Here is an 18,547-nt window from a genome sequence, read left to right as displayed (position 1 = left end):
AGGCAGTGTGTTCCAGATTGTAACCATTTGCTGCATAAAAAAGCTTTCCCTCATGACGTCTCTGGTTCTTTTGCAAATCACTTTAAATCTGTGCGCTCTGGTTCCCAATCTTTCCACCAATGGAAACAATTCCTCTCTATTCTGTCTAGAATCCTCATGATTTTGAACACCTGTATAAAATGTGCTTTCCACCTTCTTTTCGTTAAGGAGAACTACCCCAGATTCTCTAATCTGTCTATGTAACTGAAGTCCCTTATCCCCGGAACAGTTCTCATCAATCTTTTCTGCACCCTCTCTAAAGCCTTCAAATTGTTTTGAAAGTGCAGTGCCCGGAATTGGATACAATTCAGTTGAGGCCAAACCAATAAAAGTACATCATAACATGCACTTTATGCCTCTATTTATAAAGCCCAACATTTTCTGTTTTTAATTCAGAATTCCAGCATCCAAAGGCCCAGATTTTCACCACAACAGAGTTAGAAAGTGACATAAGTGGCTGAAAGTCATAAGTCCCGCATCCAAAAATGGCAATTCCCATTTTCGCAAGGACGAGAATGGGGACAAACACGTTTTGTGCCTGCATGTTTTAGGGAGGCAGCTGGCCATTTAAATCACCAGCTGCCTCCACTCATGTGGGATTTTGGTAGCCTTGGAGTGTGAAACCTGAAGTTTGCAGATGAAACCAGCAGGTCTGGATTTTGTGGATTCATTGGATAGCCAGAGTTGGAGTGGTAAGGTACCCCTTTGGATCTGGGCCCAGAGCACTTTTGGGGGAGGTCAGGTGTCCTCTAGTGAAGGTCAGCTGCCATTTGGGATAGGCCAGAGGTAAGGCACCCTTTGGAATTGTTAAAATTAGGCATGAATATGTGTAAAAGTGCATAAACTCATTAACTGTCAAGCTCATTGGAATTGGCAACAGGCCTGACAAAATCAACTGTCAAAAGTGTCAAGAAGATCTGTCAAAGGGAATTGTCAAAGTATCAAAAGGAACTGTCAAAAGCACCTGTCAAAGCATTTAAAACCCTGCCCTTCAGATCTTTGAAAAAAATGTCTGGAGTGCTAAAAGAAAAACTATTGCTTGCTATTGCACTCTGTCTGTTGACATAAGCAAGAGTACTTTTATTACTGTATTACTGCTGCATGACTTATTTCACACCATCCATTATCACAGTAGGATGCCTACCATTTCAGTTTGATTAACAGCTACAAATGGTTATAGACCCTTTGAAGGGGGATGATGAATTCCAATGCTTGTTGTTATAAGGCATTGTGCACTTGAATGAAATGTGGCTTTAAATAGTTGAAAGGATGTAAATGTAATAAATGGGTTTTTATGAATGAGAGTACTTTTTTCAATTTTCTAAGGCCTGAATTTTATCCTTGGTGTGCGCCCTAAGTCGGCGTGGCCGGAAGCAGATGTAAAAGCTGAGATCGCGCTGTAAGTGCAATATTATGCTGGGTGACCAAATTAGGCCCACCCAGCGTGAAACACAACTGCTCGTTGTTTTTTCTGTGCACGAAGATGGAAACGCTTTGGGAACCGGGTCCAATGGGGAAAAAATGGAAGAGACAGCTCCCTGAAGGCTGCCAGGAGTTGTAGGGGAGGCTGAAGGAGCTGTTTTGAAGCTACTCAATAAGTCTCCTGGTGTACAGTCATGGCGTCAGCACCTGCTGGTTATGGAAGGTGAGAGGGCAAATCGGGTAGGCATTCTGCCCCCACTTTCTCAGATGAGTGCCTGGGAATGCTGGTCAAAGAGGTAAGTGCCAGGCAGCATATCTTAATGCCCAAGGATGGCAGGAAAAGACTGCCCTGCCTGACCACAAAGGCCTGGACAGAGGTTGCTGTCCAGGTGAGTGGGCATGACATGATGCGCAGCATGTGGCTTCAGGGCTGTAAAAGGTTCAAAGATCTTCTGTGGTCAGCAGTGGTAAATGCAGAAATGGCATGGACCTGTGCGGAGAAGTGTAGTTGGGTGCCTGTTGCACAAAACATTCAGAGGTCTAAGAGTGTGTACGCCAACTGGCACTGAAGCCTGCTCTGCCAAGGCTGGGATGTCAGCATGAATGGCCTCAGTGCATTGCAGGGTGAAATGTGTCATAATGCCAAGGTGGGTTGGGTGGGGGAGTGGCGGGGGGGACCAGGAAAGGACCTTCAGGGAGATGGAGTAATAGTGAGGTTTTCTATTCTTCCTTATCAGGACAAGAGCAGTCATAACACTGCGGAGCACCACAGAACAGGTGGAGGAGTGCCAAATCTGCGCACCCGCATGAAGCATGAAAGTGATGTATTACAGCTGGAATGCCACCGGCCAGCTTGCTCCTCCGGTCGTGGTGAGGCAGGGATCTCGGATGAAGGTAAGAGTGCAGGTGACAGATGCCTGTGTGATGGGTACTGGAAACATAATGGGCTCCTCTCATCAGAAACTGAACTGGCGTAGCCAGAGAGCCCACTGAAGCTCCAATGCAGATGGCACCATGCAGCAGGTCTCCATTGTCTCCTCAGCCTGCCTAGCATGCATAAAGATTATGATGATACTGAGCTTTTGCCTTCCTCCTGCAGATACGCCATCGATAGTAGCCGCCGGCGACCCTGAGGATCCTTCACTGAACTCTGAGGAGGACCTCACACCTGCACCAGTGTCACACTGTCTCTTTGAACTGGACAGCGCAGATACTCATACGTCAGTGAGCATTAGTTCTTCGGCTCCCCAGGTAATTGGTGAGGGCACATCACACTCTCATGTGGAGCTGGCAGAGGCAGAGAGGTCCCAGGGAGCCGACACTGAGCGGAGGTGGAGACCAGGACCATGCTGCATCCGATGCAGATAACAAGCCTTGTCCATCAGGCAGCAGATGCTGGATGTCCAGCAAGATATGCGGGGAGAACTAGCAGAGATCCATGAGGGTCTGCATGCCATGGTCTCTGCCATGAAGAGCATGTGTTCTGCGTTGACCTTTAACAACGAGTGCACAACCTCCTCCATTGAGAGAGTGGCGACTCTCATGGAGACCTTCAGGAGCAAACTCAGGGGTTCCTGCGGTTGCATTCGGACCTGCCAGCCCTCACACAGGCTATGACCTTAGGAGGTTTCTGCCAGTGTGAGAGATAGATGAGGCATCTAGTTTCACTGCAGGTTGCCCATCCATCAATGGTGAGCAGGTAGGTACAAATGCAGCTAATGCTGGCAGACGAGCTGCCTGTCATCTGGGTGGGCTCCTCTCAGGGCGCTCCAGACGAGGACACCAGTTCCTCCGCCCCTCTGCCAGTGTCCGCTGCATCTGATGATGCCGCGACAACTGAGGAGTGCCCAGCCATGGGGCTGGATGCACCCTCCCAGGTGGAGTCTGCTCAGGCTCTGCAGCTAGAGGATGACTGCCAAGGTAATCAGGGCCACCAGGACAGCAGAGTCAGCAGGCTGTCTCAATGCCACTGACAGAGAGTGGGGTGTGGCACCAAGATGCAGCATCCGCAAATGTACGTTGAAGGCACCTTGAGCACAACAGGGGCATATCACGGGTGTCATTATTTGTGTTAATTATTTTGACAATTGTGTTAGGGATGGACACTTTGTTTTTTGTATGTTCATGAGAAGTAACATAAGCATTTATTTGACTGAAATGTGCTGAGTTGGTTGGGTGGTTTGAATCCAGATGCAGCACAGGCTTATAAAAGTATAGTGTTGTGTGGTGCTGGCGGACTGGACTGCGTTCTCACTTATTGATTGTTAGCAAAGGAGGCAGTGTCATTGGCTTGATGAGGCATCGATGTCATGGATGCCTAGGTGAAGGTTCACTGCATCAAAGCATCCCTGGTGACCTTGCCTCCATAAATGCTCCTATCCTCTGCCTCGAGGTCCTCACCCTGCGCCTCCCCAGGCTCTTCCTCTGAGACATCACTTGAGTCATCCTCCTCGCACTGTGGAGCTGCCTTGCTTTCCTCAGCCTCCAGTGGGTCCCCCCTTGACAGAGCCAGGTTGTGCAGGGTGCAGCATGTGATGACTGTGAGGGAGACACACTATGGAGGATACTGCAATGCTCCCCCTGACTGGTCCAGGCATCTGAAGCACCTCTCCATCGCCGCCCTTGTGGAGGCATGATTCCTGTTGTATCTCTCCTTGGCCTCAGTTCTTGGGTGACAGTGTGGCGTCATCAGCCACCTATTCAAGGGATAGCACTTGCCACCCAGGAGCCATTCATCCACTTATGCAGGAGCCATAAACAGCTCTGGTACCTTTGAGTACCGCAAGACGTAAGCATCGTGTGTGTTCCCAGGGTAACAGGCACAAACTGTGTGGAACCCCTTTCAGTTTACAAAAGCTCCTGGCTTACCTGCTGGCGCCTTGATGCCTACGTGAATGCACTCTATTACACCCTGGATGTGGGGTAGCCCAGTCATCGCAGCAAAGGCTCGTGCTCCATCTGTCTGGCTCGCCTCGTCTGTCCGGAAGTGGATGAATGTGCGGACACATCTAAAGGTAGCCTCAGTCACAAACTTGACGCAACTGTGAGCAGCTGATTGAGAAATGCCACACCGATCTCCCACTGAGCCCTGATAAGAACCGGAGGCATATAGGTTGAGGACCACTGTGACCTTCAAAGCCACTGGCATGGGGTGTCTGCCCACACAGTTGGACCTATCCAGACCTATCATGTTATATATTGCTGTCACTGTGTCCCTGGAGAGGTGGAGCCTCCTGCGGCATTGCACCTTGGACATCTGGAGGTAGTTGGAGCACTGCCTGAACACTCTAGTTGCTGGGTAGTGGCCTCTTCGGCGTGTCCTCCCACCTTAGCCTCCCTGCTGGCCCTGCACCAGCTAAGCCCGTGCCCCTCCTCTTAATGGTCTGTCCCTGGGACGCTGCCTGTACTCACCTGGCCTCCTCTTCCTCCTCCCCCTCTCTTCCTCTTCAGAGGAGGTTCTACCAGCGGAATACACTGATGGGATGGGATGCAGAGGACCAGTGCCTTGAAAATGAAAGAGTACTGTGCTGCAACACTCAGGGGATCCTTCCAGGGAAGGTGAAGAGTTGAGATGCTGAAAGACAGGCTTGACAATCAAATGAGATGCAAAGAAACTGTGGGACAACTCTGTACTCACACAGCAATTAACTGGAAATGACAGAGAAAGTGCTGCTGCTCCGGGGGCCTTTTATCCCACCCATGGATGAGGAAATGACTAAAATGTGCAACAAACTAAAAATCACACGGGCAATGTAAAATCTTGCTTGATAGACTTTTTAATGGCCTTAATTAGCCCGCACGCACCCGCCGATCTCAATATTGCAGGCATATGCGATGACGTTGGGACGCATGCCCGACGTTATTTTGCGCAATTTTATGTCCGTTCGGGTTAGATGTGCGCCCAACCTCGGAATGTAAAATTCAGGCCAAAGTGTCTGCAATAGACTCTTAGAACTTTATTTTATCTAGTCTCTGCATGGGTGGCAGGAGTTGGCACTAAGTTGACATGGAGTTTCTAAAGGGTCATGGGGAGTGGGTACAGGGCATGAAGTGACATGGAGGGTATGTGGCGCCTTCAGATGAAGGGCATGAGGTGGCATGGGTGGGGCATGAGGAGTGTTGGAGAGGGGGGTGGGGGCTAGAGGGACGTTTCATGTTTTATCCTTTTTTTTTATATCTTGGACACAGTGCCAGAGTCCCAAGGCAAGCCATCAGCAAGCCGGCCTCCGCACCCGGCAGCCTCATCAGTTCTTCCGGTGCAGCCTGCCCCAACTTCTAATTTAGTCCATCCCATCTGGACCAAAAATCTGACATCCAATCAGTCACTTTTAGGAGTCGGGTTCTCGGAGCTAGGGATTCTTCAGACCAGGCACCTGATTTGCAGACAGAAAACCGGGCCAAAGTATTTTACCTTCATAATTTTTCATTGTACTTTCAATTTCTGAAAACAGCAGTACAAGGTTAAGTTTTGCATCATATAGCATATTAGTACTGAGGGCAGATTGATCGATTTTCTTAAACTAATACTAAATGTCCTGCTTTCACATCAGCAATTTTGAACAAATGACTTATCCATTAAGTGCTTTTAGTGCATGCTGGCAAGGAGTGCCAAATTATAAGTATTAATGCTGATTCAGTTACGTGGATAGATTGAAAAGGCTGGATAGTGTGTTGGAGATCACGGAAGGTAATTGGCAGCATGAAAGAAGGCAAGGTTAGTAGAATTGAAAAGAAACTGAGTGAAGTAAATTATTTAATAAATAATCCAGATGGCAGAAAGAAGCAGAGGGTGTGTCATGTGATTATGCTTAAAAAGTACTCTGACAGGGAAGATGACCAAAAGGAGTTATTAGTGATGGTAGATAAAGAGAAAGAGGTAGAAATGAAGGATTCTGAAATTGATTTTCCTCTAATCAAATTGGATAATGAGGAGCTACTTTAAAATTTTAAGTATCAAAGTGATGTGGAGAAGCTATTGCACCAGTGAGGATAAACTGGGGAGAACAAATTTAGCTACACAGGATGTAGATGTGAGTGGTTCAGTTTCGATAAGGTAACATCCTTATGGATTAAATCCAGCAAAATTATCACAAGTACAGAAAGAAATCAAATTCATGCTTCAAAATGATATCATTGAGGCTAGTTGCAGTAACTGGAGCTTGCCTATTGTGATGGTACCGAAATCGGATGGGACACAAAGACTGTGTGGATTATTGAAAAGTAAACACAGTCACCAAAGTGGATTCATATCCTATTCCACGGTTGGAAGATTGCATTGAGAAAATGGGGCAATCAAAGTTTATCACAAAGATTGACTTGCTGAGAAGATATTGGCAAGTACTGTTTTCTGAGAGAGCAAAAGAGATATCAGCTTTTGTAATGCCAGATGGGCTATATCAGTTTAAAGTCATGCCATTTGGTATGAAAAACGCAACAGCAACATTTCAAAGACAGGTAAAGTAATTGCAGGATTGAGCAATTGTGCTGTTTAAATCGATGACTTGATAGTTTTCAGTCAAATGTGGGAGGTACATTTACAACATCTAAAAGAACTGTTTGATCAACTGCAAGAAGCTAATTGGATGATGAACTTGGGCAGGAATGAATGTGCAAAAGCACAAGTTACATATTTAGGACATACTATTGGACATGGTAAGGTGGGTCCGAGAGATTTGAAGGTAAAAGTCATTGTGAATTTACCTGTGCCTACAACAAAATGAGAAATTTTGAGATTGCTGGACATGAGTAGATTTTACTGTTAATTTGTACCAAATTTTAGCAGTGTGGTTGCTCCATTGACTGAACTACTAAAAAAAGAACAAGCAGTTTCAATGGACACAAGAGTGTCAGAATCCATTTGACAGTTTGAAAACTGTATTGACTATGACACAAATTTTGGCAGTACCTGATTATGCCAATTTGGTGATTGATAAAAGTGGTGCAGGTATTGGTGCTGTTCTGTTACAATAAGATGAAACTGGAATTGAGAAACTGATAGGACACTTTTCACGAAAGCTGAATGTTCATCAGGGAAGGTTTTCATCCATTGAAAAGGAGGTTCTGTGCCTGGTGTTAGCATTGCAGCATTTTGAGGTTTATGTTGCAAACAATTCGTCAAAAACAATTGTTTATACAGACCACAATCCTTTAAAATTTCTGGACAAGTTTTGAAACCGAAGTGCAAGGCTGTTCAGATGGAATTTATTACTGCAACCATTTAATTTACAGAATGTACATGTGGCTGGACAAGAAAATCTAATTGCAGATACATGGTTGAGATTTTAAAGTCAAAGGAAATTGGACATTTAAAACCTGGACATTGGACTGAAATGACCTCTGTTGATACAAAGGATTTGTATATGTTATGTTAGTGCATGCACCTGGTAATATAATAGTTTGTGTATCTGGATAAGTACAGTAAGTAATGTAAGATGGCTTGAGCAAACGAAGCCCCCTTTTAAAATTATGCCGGTTCACTTTTCCATTAGGATGAAGATATCACGACACCATAATATTTTCATAATATTATTGTGTGCTTATGGTTGTCTATGTGGCTGATTTAATTAGAGTTGAAATTATCAAAAGAAGTTAGGTGTAAAAAAGCATTTGAAATGCTAAAGAGTAAACATGGATGAGAGCAGCACATAGGGTGTGAAGGAAATTTGTATTATAAAATAAGTGGAAATGTGTTTGGGTTTCTAAGGGATGGTAGGATGTTTACAACTAACAAGGGAAATAGGGCAAGGTTATTGTGTTTCATTTTCCCAAAAGAGGCCATATTGACAACATGAAACATTTTTATATTATGGGAAAAGTAAATTTCCAAAGACCTGGAGAACAATGGAATTTACAAATCAAAGAGAGCAAAAGCATATATAAAGAAGGATGGAAGGATATGTAAGGGTTGGCTGCTTGAGATCGAAAGGCACATTGTGTGAAGCAGTCCTTGAGGAAAAGCCTCCAGCCACTTTAGCAGAAGTCTGTTGTGTCCAGTAACTGAAGTTGTGTTAAAAGCCTTTGGAATTCCACTGTCGAGTGGGTGCTGTGGTAACCTTGCTGCATTGATTTTATAATTTCAAATCTATTTTGGACTGTTGCCTTAAAGGGGTGTGTAGTTGGCAGCCTGTTTAATTAAGAATTTTGGGAACTGTTAAGACTAAATAAATTACAACTGTAATCTTGTATGTGATTTTTTTGGTAGTAAATGTTTTAACTTAATTTTAAAATCTCTAAAGGTGTTAGTAGACTCAATTCTTCTAAATTCAGTGCAAAAGCCTTCTTGTAATAAATACAAATTACAAAACTGTTGTGATAGTGTAGCCAAGTTTCCCTTGTGGATCTGGTCCGCCTGGCACATATTGCGTGCCATGTCATAACAGTGCACAAATGCAAAAAGCAATACAAAAGGTTAATGCAATGTTGTCTTTTATTTCAAGAATGTTAGAGAAAAGAAAGAAAAAGAAAGAGTTGCACTTATAGCATGATTCACAGGACATCCCAAAGTGTTTTACAGTCAATTAAGTGTATTTTAAAAAAGTGTAGATGCTGTTGTCATGTACCAAGTAACACTTCCAATGTATAGGACAAGAGTTAAAAATATAAGGACAATAAGGACAACTTGTATTTTACTCCTTTGCATTGAGATGGTTGAGGGATAATTTACCTGAGGTGTTTAACATGATAAAAGATTTTTATAGAGAAAGTATGGTGGGGGAATCGAGAACAAGGGGACACAATTTTAAAATTAGGTCTGAGCCTTCGGGAGTGAAATTAAGAAATGCTCTTCCAAACAAAGAATAGAATGAACATGGAATTCTCTCCCCAAAAAGCTGTGGGAGCTGGGTGAATTTAAATTTTCAAGACTGAAATTGACAGATGTTTATTATGTACGAGCGTTAAGGGACATGGATCAAAATTGGGTAAATGGAGTTGAGATCAGCATATCTACTTGAATGATGAACAGTCTCGAGGGGCAGAATAGCCTACTCCTGTTCCTTTTGTTAGGAATATATTGTAATACTACATTGGTCTAGATTTTGCTGTCAATATAAGGAATTCTTTAAATACCTTCAGTGATCTAGCTTCCATAACTCTCTGGGGTAGAGAATTCCAGACATTTACTACACTCTGAGAGAAGAAATTCCTTTGCATCTCACTTTTAAATTAGTGTCCCCTTATTCTGTAACTACGTCCCCTAGTTCGAGATTCCCCCACTAGTGGAAACATCTTCTCAACATCAACTCTGTCAAGCCCCCTAAGAATCTTATGCATTTCAATAAGATCATCCCTCATCTCTCTAAACTCTAATTAATAAAAAAGTTTTTTGTTTTTATTTCTAATTAATAAAAGCCTAGCCTGTTTAGCTGTTCTTGATAAGTCAACCCCTACATCCCAGGAATCAGCCTAGTGAATCTCTTTTGAACTGCCTCCAATGCCAGTATATCCTTTCTTAAATAAAGGACCAAAACTGTACACAGTACTCGAGTTGCAGCCTCACCAACACCTATATGGTTGTAACGAGACTTCCCTATTTTAAACTCCAACCCCCTAGCAATACAGGCCAAAATTCAATTTGCCTTCTTAATTACTTGCTGCACCTGCATGCTAACTTTTTGTGTATCATTCACAAGAACACCCAGGTCCCTCTACACTGCATCTTTTTGGAGTCTCTCTCCATTTAAATAATAGTCTGCCTTTTGATTCTTCCTACCAAAGCGCATGACTTCACAATTCCCTACACTAAACTCCATCTGCCAAGTTTTTGCCCACTCACTCAACCTATCTATATCCTCTTGCAGATTCCTTATGTCCTCATCACAACATGCCCTCCCATCTATTTTTGTATTGTCAGCAAATTTGGATACATTACACTCTAGCCCCTCCTCCAAGTCATTAATATAGATGGTAAGTAATTGAGGCCCGAGGACTGATGCTTGTGGCACTCCACTAGTTACATCTTTCCAACCTGAAAAAGATCCATTAATCGCGACTCTCTGCCTTCTGTGTGTTAACCAATCCTCAATTCATGCTAAAACATTACCCCCAATACCGTGTGCTTCTATCTTGTGCAATAACCTTTTATGTGGCACCTTATCAAATGCCTTCTGGAAATCCAAATCCACTACATCTACCGGTTCCCCTTTATGAGCTCTGCTTGTTATATCCTCAAAGCACAAAGGAAAGAAAGTTGGAGATCTGTGACATCAGTTATCGACTCTTTACATGCCCAGGATTTCCTGAGGATTCTCTGAGTGGACATTGAGCAGGGCAGGCATCATCAAGGGACAGTTATGTAACTGAGCAAGTAGAACCCTAACTGGATTTTCCACCTAATCATCCTCTTTGTTAATTGGGTATCCAAACAGAGGCACATGAATGATGTCGATAGTGTCCTTTCAATTTGACCACTCTCAAATTGGAGGTAAATAGCACTTTTTCTTTAAATGGTTCCAGATTGGGGCTGGCGGCCTGCTTGCTGCTATTCTTAGATGCACAGCTGTCAGCCATTACTGCTGTCACAGGCCTCTCTAAAATCCTTTGGTAATTTTTAAATCTCCTTGTTCCAGTATAAAACGCCCACTTTTGACCCCTTCTTCATCATCAAATAAATAGGCCAGAATTTTACGTTTGGGGGTGGGCATGTGCTCGACCCAACCGAACATAAAATATCAAATGACATCGGACATGCTTCCTGATGTCATTGTGCATGCGCTCAATTTTGCAGTTGGCAGGCGCATGCGCAAATTGGATCTGTGCCCGCGGTATTTAAAGGGCCAATTAAGGCCATTAACAAGCTAATAGGCAGCGATTTTACACTGCCCATGTGATTTTTAGCTCATCGCATGGGCAAAACGGGTGGGTGGAAATTACGTTTTAATCATTTTCTCATCCACGGGTGGATCCGCAATCCCCAGAGCAGCAGCACTTTCTCTGTCAGTGCCAGCTCGTTGCTGTGTGAGTACAGTGTTGTCCCACAGTTTCTTTGCATCTCATTTGATTGTCAAGCCTGTCTTTCAGCTCCCAGGTCTTCATTTCCCTCGAAGGTTCCCCTGAGTATTGCAGCACAGTGCTCCTTCATTTTCAAGGCACTGCTCCTCTGCATCCCAATTAATGGGATAATATATTCCGCTGGTGGAATCTCCTCTGAAGAGGAAGAGAGGGGGAGGAGGAAGAGGAGGCCAGGTGAACGCAGATAGTATCCCAGTGACAGGCCTTTAAGAGGAGAGACACAGGCTCACTTGGTGCAGGGCCAGTAGGGAGGCCTAGGTGGGAGGGCACGCTGAAGACACCACTACCCAGCTGCTAGAGTGCTCAGGCAGCTCTCCAACTACCTCCAGGTATCTGAGGTCCAGTGCCACAGGAGGCTCCGCCTCTCCAATGACACAGTGACAGCAATATGTCATATGATCTGTCCAGAAATCACCTCCAACTGCGTGGGCGGACACCCCATGCCGGTGGCTTTGGAGGTCACAGCGGCCCTCTATTTCTATGCCTCCGGTTTTTTTCAGGGCTCAGTGGGGGATCTGTCCGGCGTTTCTCAATCAGCTGCGCACAGTTGCGTCAAGCTCGTGACTGATGCTATCTTTAGACATCTCTGCACTTTCATCCACTTCCGAACAGACAAGGCACGCCAGGAAGGGACAGCACAAGGCTTTGCTGAGATGGCTGGGTTCCCCAGCATCAAGGGTTAAACGATTGCACTCACGTGCCCATCAAGGTGTCAAGAAAGGAGGCCAAGGAGAGATGTAACAGGAGCCTTGCCTCCACAAGGACGGTGGTGGAGAGGACCATTGGGCTGCTGAAGATGCGATTCAGATGCCCGGACCAATCAGGGGGAGCACTGCAGCATCCTCCAGAATGAGTCGCCCTCACAGTTGTTGCATGCTGTGCCCTGCACAACCTGGATCTGTCAAGGGGGGACCAACTGGAGGCTGAGGAAAGCAAGGCAGATCCACAGGGCAAGGAGGATGACTTAAATGATGGTTCAGGGGAAAAGCCTGGGGAGGCACAGGGTGAGGACCTCAAGGCAAAGGACAGGAACCTTCATGGAGGCAGGGACACCAGGGATGCTTTGATCCAGTGAAGTATCAGCTAGGCATCCAAGGCATCAATGCCTCATCAAGCCAATGGCACTGTCTCTTTTGCTAACAATCAATAAATGAGAACCCAACCCAGTGCGCCAGCACCACACAATACTATACTTTTATAAGCCTGTGCTACATCTGGCACCTATTCATGCCATCCAGTCAACATAGCCCATTTAAGTCAAATAAATGTTTATGTTACTTCCCATGAACAGACAAAGAACAAACAATGCATCCATTCCTAACACAAACATCAAAATAATTAATGCATATAACCTGTGACACACCCCTGTTCTGCTCAAGGTGCCTTCAGGTTACATCTGCGTTTTGGTGCCCCCCCGACCCCAACTTGCTGTCAGTGGCATTGGAGGCAGCCTGCTGATTCTGCAGATGAGGCAGCCACTGGCAGAGGGGTGGAGGAGCTGATGCCTTCATCCGCAGCAACTTGAGAGGAGCCCACACAGATGACAGGCAGCTCGTCTGCCAGTGTGAGGTGCGCTTGCACCTCCCTGCTCACCATTGATGGACGGGGACCTAGCAGAGAGACCAGGTGGCTCATCCAGCTCTCACACTGGCAGTGACCTCCTAAGGTCATAGCCTGTGTGAGGGCCTGCAGGTCCGAGTGCAACCCCAGGAACCCCTGAGTCTGTACCTGAAGCTGCCTCTCCATGAGAGTCACCACTCTCTCAATGGAGAAGGCTATGCACTCCAATGTTAAGGGTCAACGCAGAACGCCCACTCTGCATGGACTCCATGATGGAGACCACGGCATGCAGACCCTCATGGACCTCTGCCAGATCTCCCCACGCATCCTGCTGGACATCTAGCATCTGCCACCTGATGGACAACTCCAGAGGCTCGTCATCTGTCTCGGGTGCAGCATGGTCCTGGTCTCCAGCTGTGCTCCCATTGTTGGCTCCCTGGGACCTCTCTGTCTCTGCCAGCCCCTCATGCGAGTGTGATGTGTCGTCACCAATGTGCATTACCCATGGAGCCAAATAACTAATGTCCACCGACTTGTGAGTGTCTGTGCTGATGCCTGGTTCAGAGAGACGGTGTGATGATGGTGCAGATGTGATGGCTTCCTCAGAGCTCAATGGCAGGTCCTCAGGGTTGCCGGTGGCTCCTGCGGATGGCGCATAAGCGGGAGGAAGGCAAAAGATCAGTACGTTCAATCATCATAGTCACTATGCACGCTAGGTGGGCTGAGGAAACAGTGGAAACCTGCTACATGGTGCCATCTGCATTGGAGCTTCAATGGGCTCTCTGGCTACGACAGTTCAGTTTCTGATGAGAGGAGCCTGTTATGTTTCCAGTACCCATGGCATACGCATCTGTTACCCACACTCTTACCTTCATCCGAGACCCCCGCCTTATCACGACCGGAGGAGCGGCCTGACAGGTGGCATTCCAGCTGCAGTGCATCGCTTTCGTGCTTCATGAGATGCATAGATTTGGCACTGATCTACCTGTTCTGCGGCACTCCGCAGGATTCTGACTGCTCTTCTCCTGACAGGGAAAAATATAAATCTTATTATTGCTCTATCTCCCTGAAAGTCATTTCCTGGTTCCCCTCCCCTGCCACCTATCCGAGGATTAGGTGGGCCATGTCATTGTAGCACATCTCACCCTCCAACACACTGATGTCAGTTGTGCTGAAATCCCAGCCTTGGCAGGGCAGGCCTTAGTGTCAGTTGGGATACAAACTCTTAGACTCCGGAACGTTCTGAGCAAGGGATACCTGACTAAACTTCTCTGCACAGGTCGATGCCATTTTTGCACTTACCTTGCTGACTGCAGAAGATCATTGAACCTTTTGTGACACTGAGGCCACGTGCGGTACGCCATGTCCACTGACCTGGGCAGCAACCTCTGTCCAGGACTTCTTGGTTTAGTGGCGCAGCCTTCTCTTGCTGTCCCTGGTCATTAAGATATGCTGCTTGGCAGTGACCTCCTCGGCCAGCACTCCCAGGTATTCATCTGAGAAATGGTGGGGGGGTGGGGTTGCAGAGTGCCCGCCCGACTTGCCCTCCCGCCTTCCATGTCTACCAGGTGTTAAGGCTATGACTGCATACCAGGGCACTTCTTGGATAGCTTCAAAACAGCTCCCTCAGCCTCCCCCACAACTCCTGGCAACCTTCAAGGAGCTGCATCTTCCGTTTTTGAACAACCCGCTGTGTCCCCATTGGACCCAGTCCCTGATGCATTCCCACCCTCACGCACAGAATACCAACTGGCCATATATTTCATGCTGTGCAGGCCTTAATTGGCCACATAGCTTAATATCACATTTGCATTGCGATCTCGGCTGGAGAGGGTTTTACCATTTTCGGCTGCACTGACTTCGTTCGCATCCTGAGGGTAAAATTCAGGTCATAATTCCAGTGAATCTTTGGCGTACCCTTTTCAAAAAGTTATACTGGATTGCCTAGGACTGCACAGAAAAATAATGTCTTATAAAGAAACATTTATACATATCATTTCCTTGATTTTGTATTCAATGTCCATACAATTAAAATCCAGAGTTCTATTTACCTGGTATTTTCTACTGGCATTCTCAGTTTTAAAGATCTATTTGCCTGTATCCTCCCCCCCCCCCCCCCCCCCCCCCCCCCCCCCCCCAACCCCAGGATGAAAAACAGTGAAAACTCGGAAATAAGAATACAAGATAAGAATACAAGTCCTAACTGGTCTTGTATACCTTAAAATGGAACACCAGTAAAAACTGGGTAATAAAACTATTGGTCCAAACTGTTTTCTCCTTCTGGGCCCCCACCCACTCCATCCCACCCACAGAATTTAGGGCACTATTCCACTGTTTTTGTTTAAAAATGTACTACTCTACATCTCTCTGAACTGGAATGCATCTGTCACCTCCCTGCCCACTTCAGTAACCACTCTATGTCGTCCCACAGTGTCTTGCATTTCTTAAAGTTGATATGCCTCCAATTTGGTATCATCGGCAAACTTCATCTTGTGCCTATGTCCAAACCATTTATATAAATAGAAAATAAATAGAGATCCCAGTACTGAGCACCAAAAAGGCCTTCTTCATTTTCTTTAAAGGAGCTTACATTGTGCTGTATCAAATTTTAATTTGTTGCCTCCAGTTCAATTAATTCAACAGCAGTTTAACTTCATTTCTCCATTGCATATATCAGGCCTGGTTGTGAAAGCAAAAGGTGTCAAAGCAGCAAGCAATAACACATTTGTAAGCTTGTCTCAGATACTCACCTGTCTCCACAGACTTTGGTTTGACAGAATTGATGTGGAAATTGTTTTCCATCTCCTTCTTCTAAAGGCATAATTATGGGATCCATTCCTGAGGGATTGAAGTAAACTAACCATTAACGTTTTAGTAAGTCAGAAAGAATCTTGCAGTCACTCTGAACACACTCTTGGCACTGTCTCTGGATTATGGGTGGGATTTTCCGTGCCTGATGGCGTCAGGCGTGATCAGTGGTGTAAGCGGACAATATGGCACGATTGGTTTCACGACAGCATGAAACCAGTTCACGATCGTCCACTTAGCCCGCCAATGGCGGGCCACATTTCCCGCCATTGGAAGTTGGGAACCTCATTGCCATACATGAGCATGTCATTATCAGGCCAGTCCGCTGGGATAGTCCGTGTTTCACAACAGCACATAAGCGATGTGCACTTGGCGGCCTGCATTTTGAGGGGAATTTGGAGGTGAGTACACAGTAACATTGTGCAGAGCTCACCAGGATCGCCTGTTGGACAAGCTTGAGGGGCGTTGGGGGCTTCATGATCAAGGGCAGCCCTGCCATTGAGGCGATGTGTGAGGTGGGGGGGGGGGGGGGGGGGGGGGGGCGCAAGCACAGGTCTGCCATTGAGGTGACTTGTGAGTGGGGGGGCAAGCGCAGCCCTGCCATTGAGACATCTTGTGGGGGGTGGGGGCCAAGGGCCTGCCATTGAATATAGCAGACAAGCATTCGGGGTTGGGGGTAGGGTGGGCGAGGGAAGTGGCCATGCATTAGGGAAATGTGTATAAAGTGATCATTCGTCTGTAACTCAGACAGTTTAGGTGCAGCCACATTGATATGATTGGAGTCAGGCTTCCAATTCATCTGTCTACTCAAGCAATGCAGAGGCATCAGAGTGCTACCAAAGCTTTTCCCAATCGGCACAGACTGCAAAGTCATGAGCATTTTAGTGGACAGCAGAACAGTTGGACGACTGCATGCGATGTACAATCTCCTTGCTAAAGTTGGCCATGAAGCAGTCACTGCTGGAGGCACTCAAAGCCTCTTGCAATGTCAGCATCCTGGTTTGGAACAGTATCCGCCATGGTTCAAGCTAACAATGTAGCCTTGCAGTGCAGGTTAAGAGAATGCCTGCACCTGAGCTGACAGCACAGCATGCAGATCAATGGACAAATCTGCCGCCAGTCGGTTAGGTGGACTGGGATGGGTGTAGTGGGGTTTTGGGCAGCCAGGCAGCGCACTAATTTCTGGCCATCCAAGTGGTGGCCAGCACTCTCTGGGAATTGTTAAGGGGTCTGCACACTTAACCAGGACAGGTTCTTTCATTCTGCAGGAGGAACACATCAGGACCATGGAGCCTGGTGAATTAGCTGTATGTCTGATAGCCTACAGAGTGTGAAGACGACAGAGGAGAGAGCGACTGAGGCTCCTGGCTGTGCAGAGGCAGGAGCAGCAACCTCAGGAAGAAGGGATGGCTGGGGCTCCTGCACACGCCACCGAAGAGCCACAACGAGCCGTCGCCTAGCAACACCCAGGGTCTATAGAAGCCGCCTTTCATTCCTGCAGATGACTGAGAACCAGTGTTGCTGGAGACTGCACATGTCTAGGGAACTGGTTGGTCACATCTGCCAGCTACTGTAGGATTTGGTGCCACTGGGACATGAAGGGCATCTACTGCCAGTGTCTGTGAAAGTGATGGTGGCGCTCATTTTCTATGCTAGTGGCTGCTTTCAGGGCTCCACAGGTGACCTCTGTGGGATCTCACAAGCCTCCACCCACAAATATATCCATGAGGTCAAGGATGCCATCTTTGCAAGGGCACACAACTTTGTGCATTTCACCTGGGACCAGACAGCCAGGATGCAAGAGTGATTGGATTCGCCCAGATCTCGGTTTTCCCACAGGTGCAGGGTGTGATTGCCTGCACTCATGTGGCGCTCAGATCTCTATCGCAACACAGGGTGGGCTACATCAACAGCAAGGGGTTCCAGTTGCTGAATGTGCAGCTGGTGTGCAACCACCAGAAACGCATCCTGCAGGTGTGCGCACAGCTTCCAGGAAGTCATCGAGTTATAGAGGTCTACAGCACAGAAAAAGGCCCTTTGGCCCATTGAGTTTGCACCAGTCAAACAAGTACCTAACTATTCTAATCCCATTTTCCAGCACAAGGCCCATAGCCTTGCATGCTGTGGCATTGCAAGTGTACATCCAAATACTTCTTAAATGTTATGAGGGCTTCTGACTCTACCACGCTTTCAGGCAGTGAGTTCCAGATTCCCACCACCCTCTGGGTGAAAAGAATTCTTCCACATTCCCTCTAAACCTCCTGCCCCTTACCTTAAATCTATGTCCCCTGGTTATTGATCCCTTCACCAAGGGGAAAAGTTCCTTCTCGTCTACCCTATCTATGCCCCTCATAATTTTATACACCTCAATCATGTATCCCCTCAATCTCCCTGCTTCAGGGAAAATAACACCAGTCTATCCGATCTCTCCTCATAAGTAAAACTCTCCAGCCCAGGCAACATCCTGGTAAATCTCCTCTGCACTCTCTCTAGTGCAATCACATCCTTCTTATCATGCGGATTCCAGAACTGCACGCAATACTTTAGCTGTGGCCTAACCAGTGTTTTATACAGTTCCAGCAAGTGTGCACGACCCCTACATCCTCAGTTGGTCACAGATCCCTGGAGTCTTCCAGGGTCTACAGAAGTGGCAGAGATGGCTCCTCAGGGACAAGGGCTACCCGCAGAGGCCATGGCTGATGACACCCGT

The 18,547-nt window shown here is 46.6% G+C and overlaps 1 protein-coding gene across 1 annotated transcript in view; it reads right to left on the bottom strand.

Moving 5' to 3' along the window:
• mocos (molybdenum cofactor sulfurase) overlaps positions 1–18,547 on the bottom strand; it is a 316,151-nt gene that overhangs the window by 61,629 nt on the left and 235,975 nt on the right. Inside the window, exon 10 of the mRNA XM_041184888.1 lies at positions 15,780–15,867. Within this exon, the coding sequence (XP_041040822.1) occupies positions 15,780–15,867 (88 nt within the window). The remainder of the gene's footprint in view (positions 1–15,779; positions 15,868–18,547) is intronic.

The sequence above is a fragment of the Carcharodon carcharias genome, chromosome 3 (genome assembly GCF_017639515.1).
Source record: "Carcharodon carcharias isolate sCarCar2 chromosome 3, sCarCar2.pri, whole genome shotgun sequence".
Classification (NCBI taxonomy): domain Eukaryota; kingdom Metazoa; phylum Chordata; class Chondrichthyes; order Lamniformes; family Lamnidae; genus Carcharodon; species Carcharodon carcharias.
This window is presented reverse-complemented; position numbering and strand designations above follow the sequence as displayed.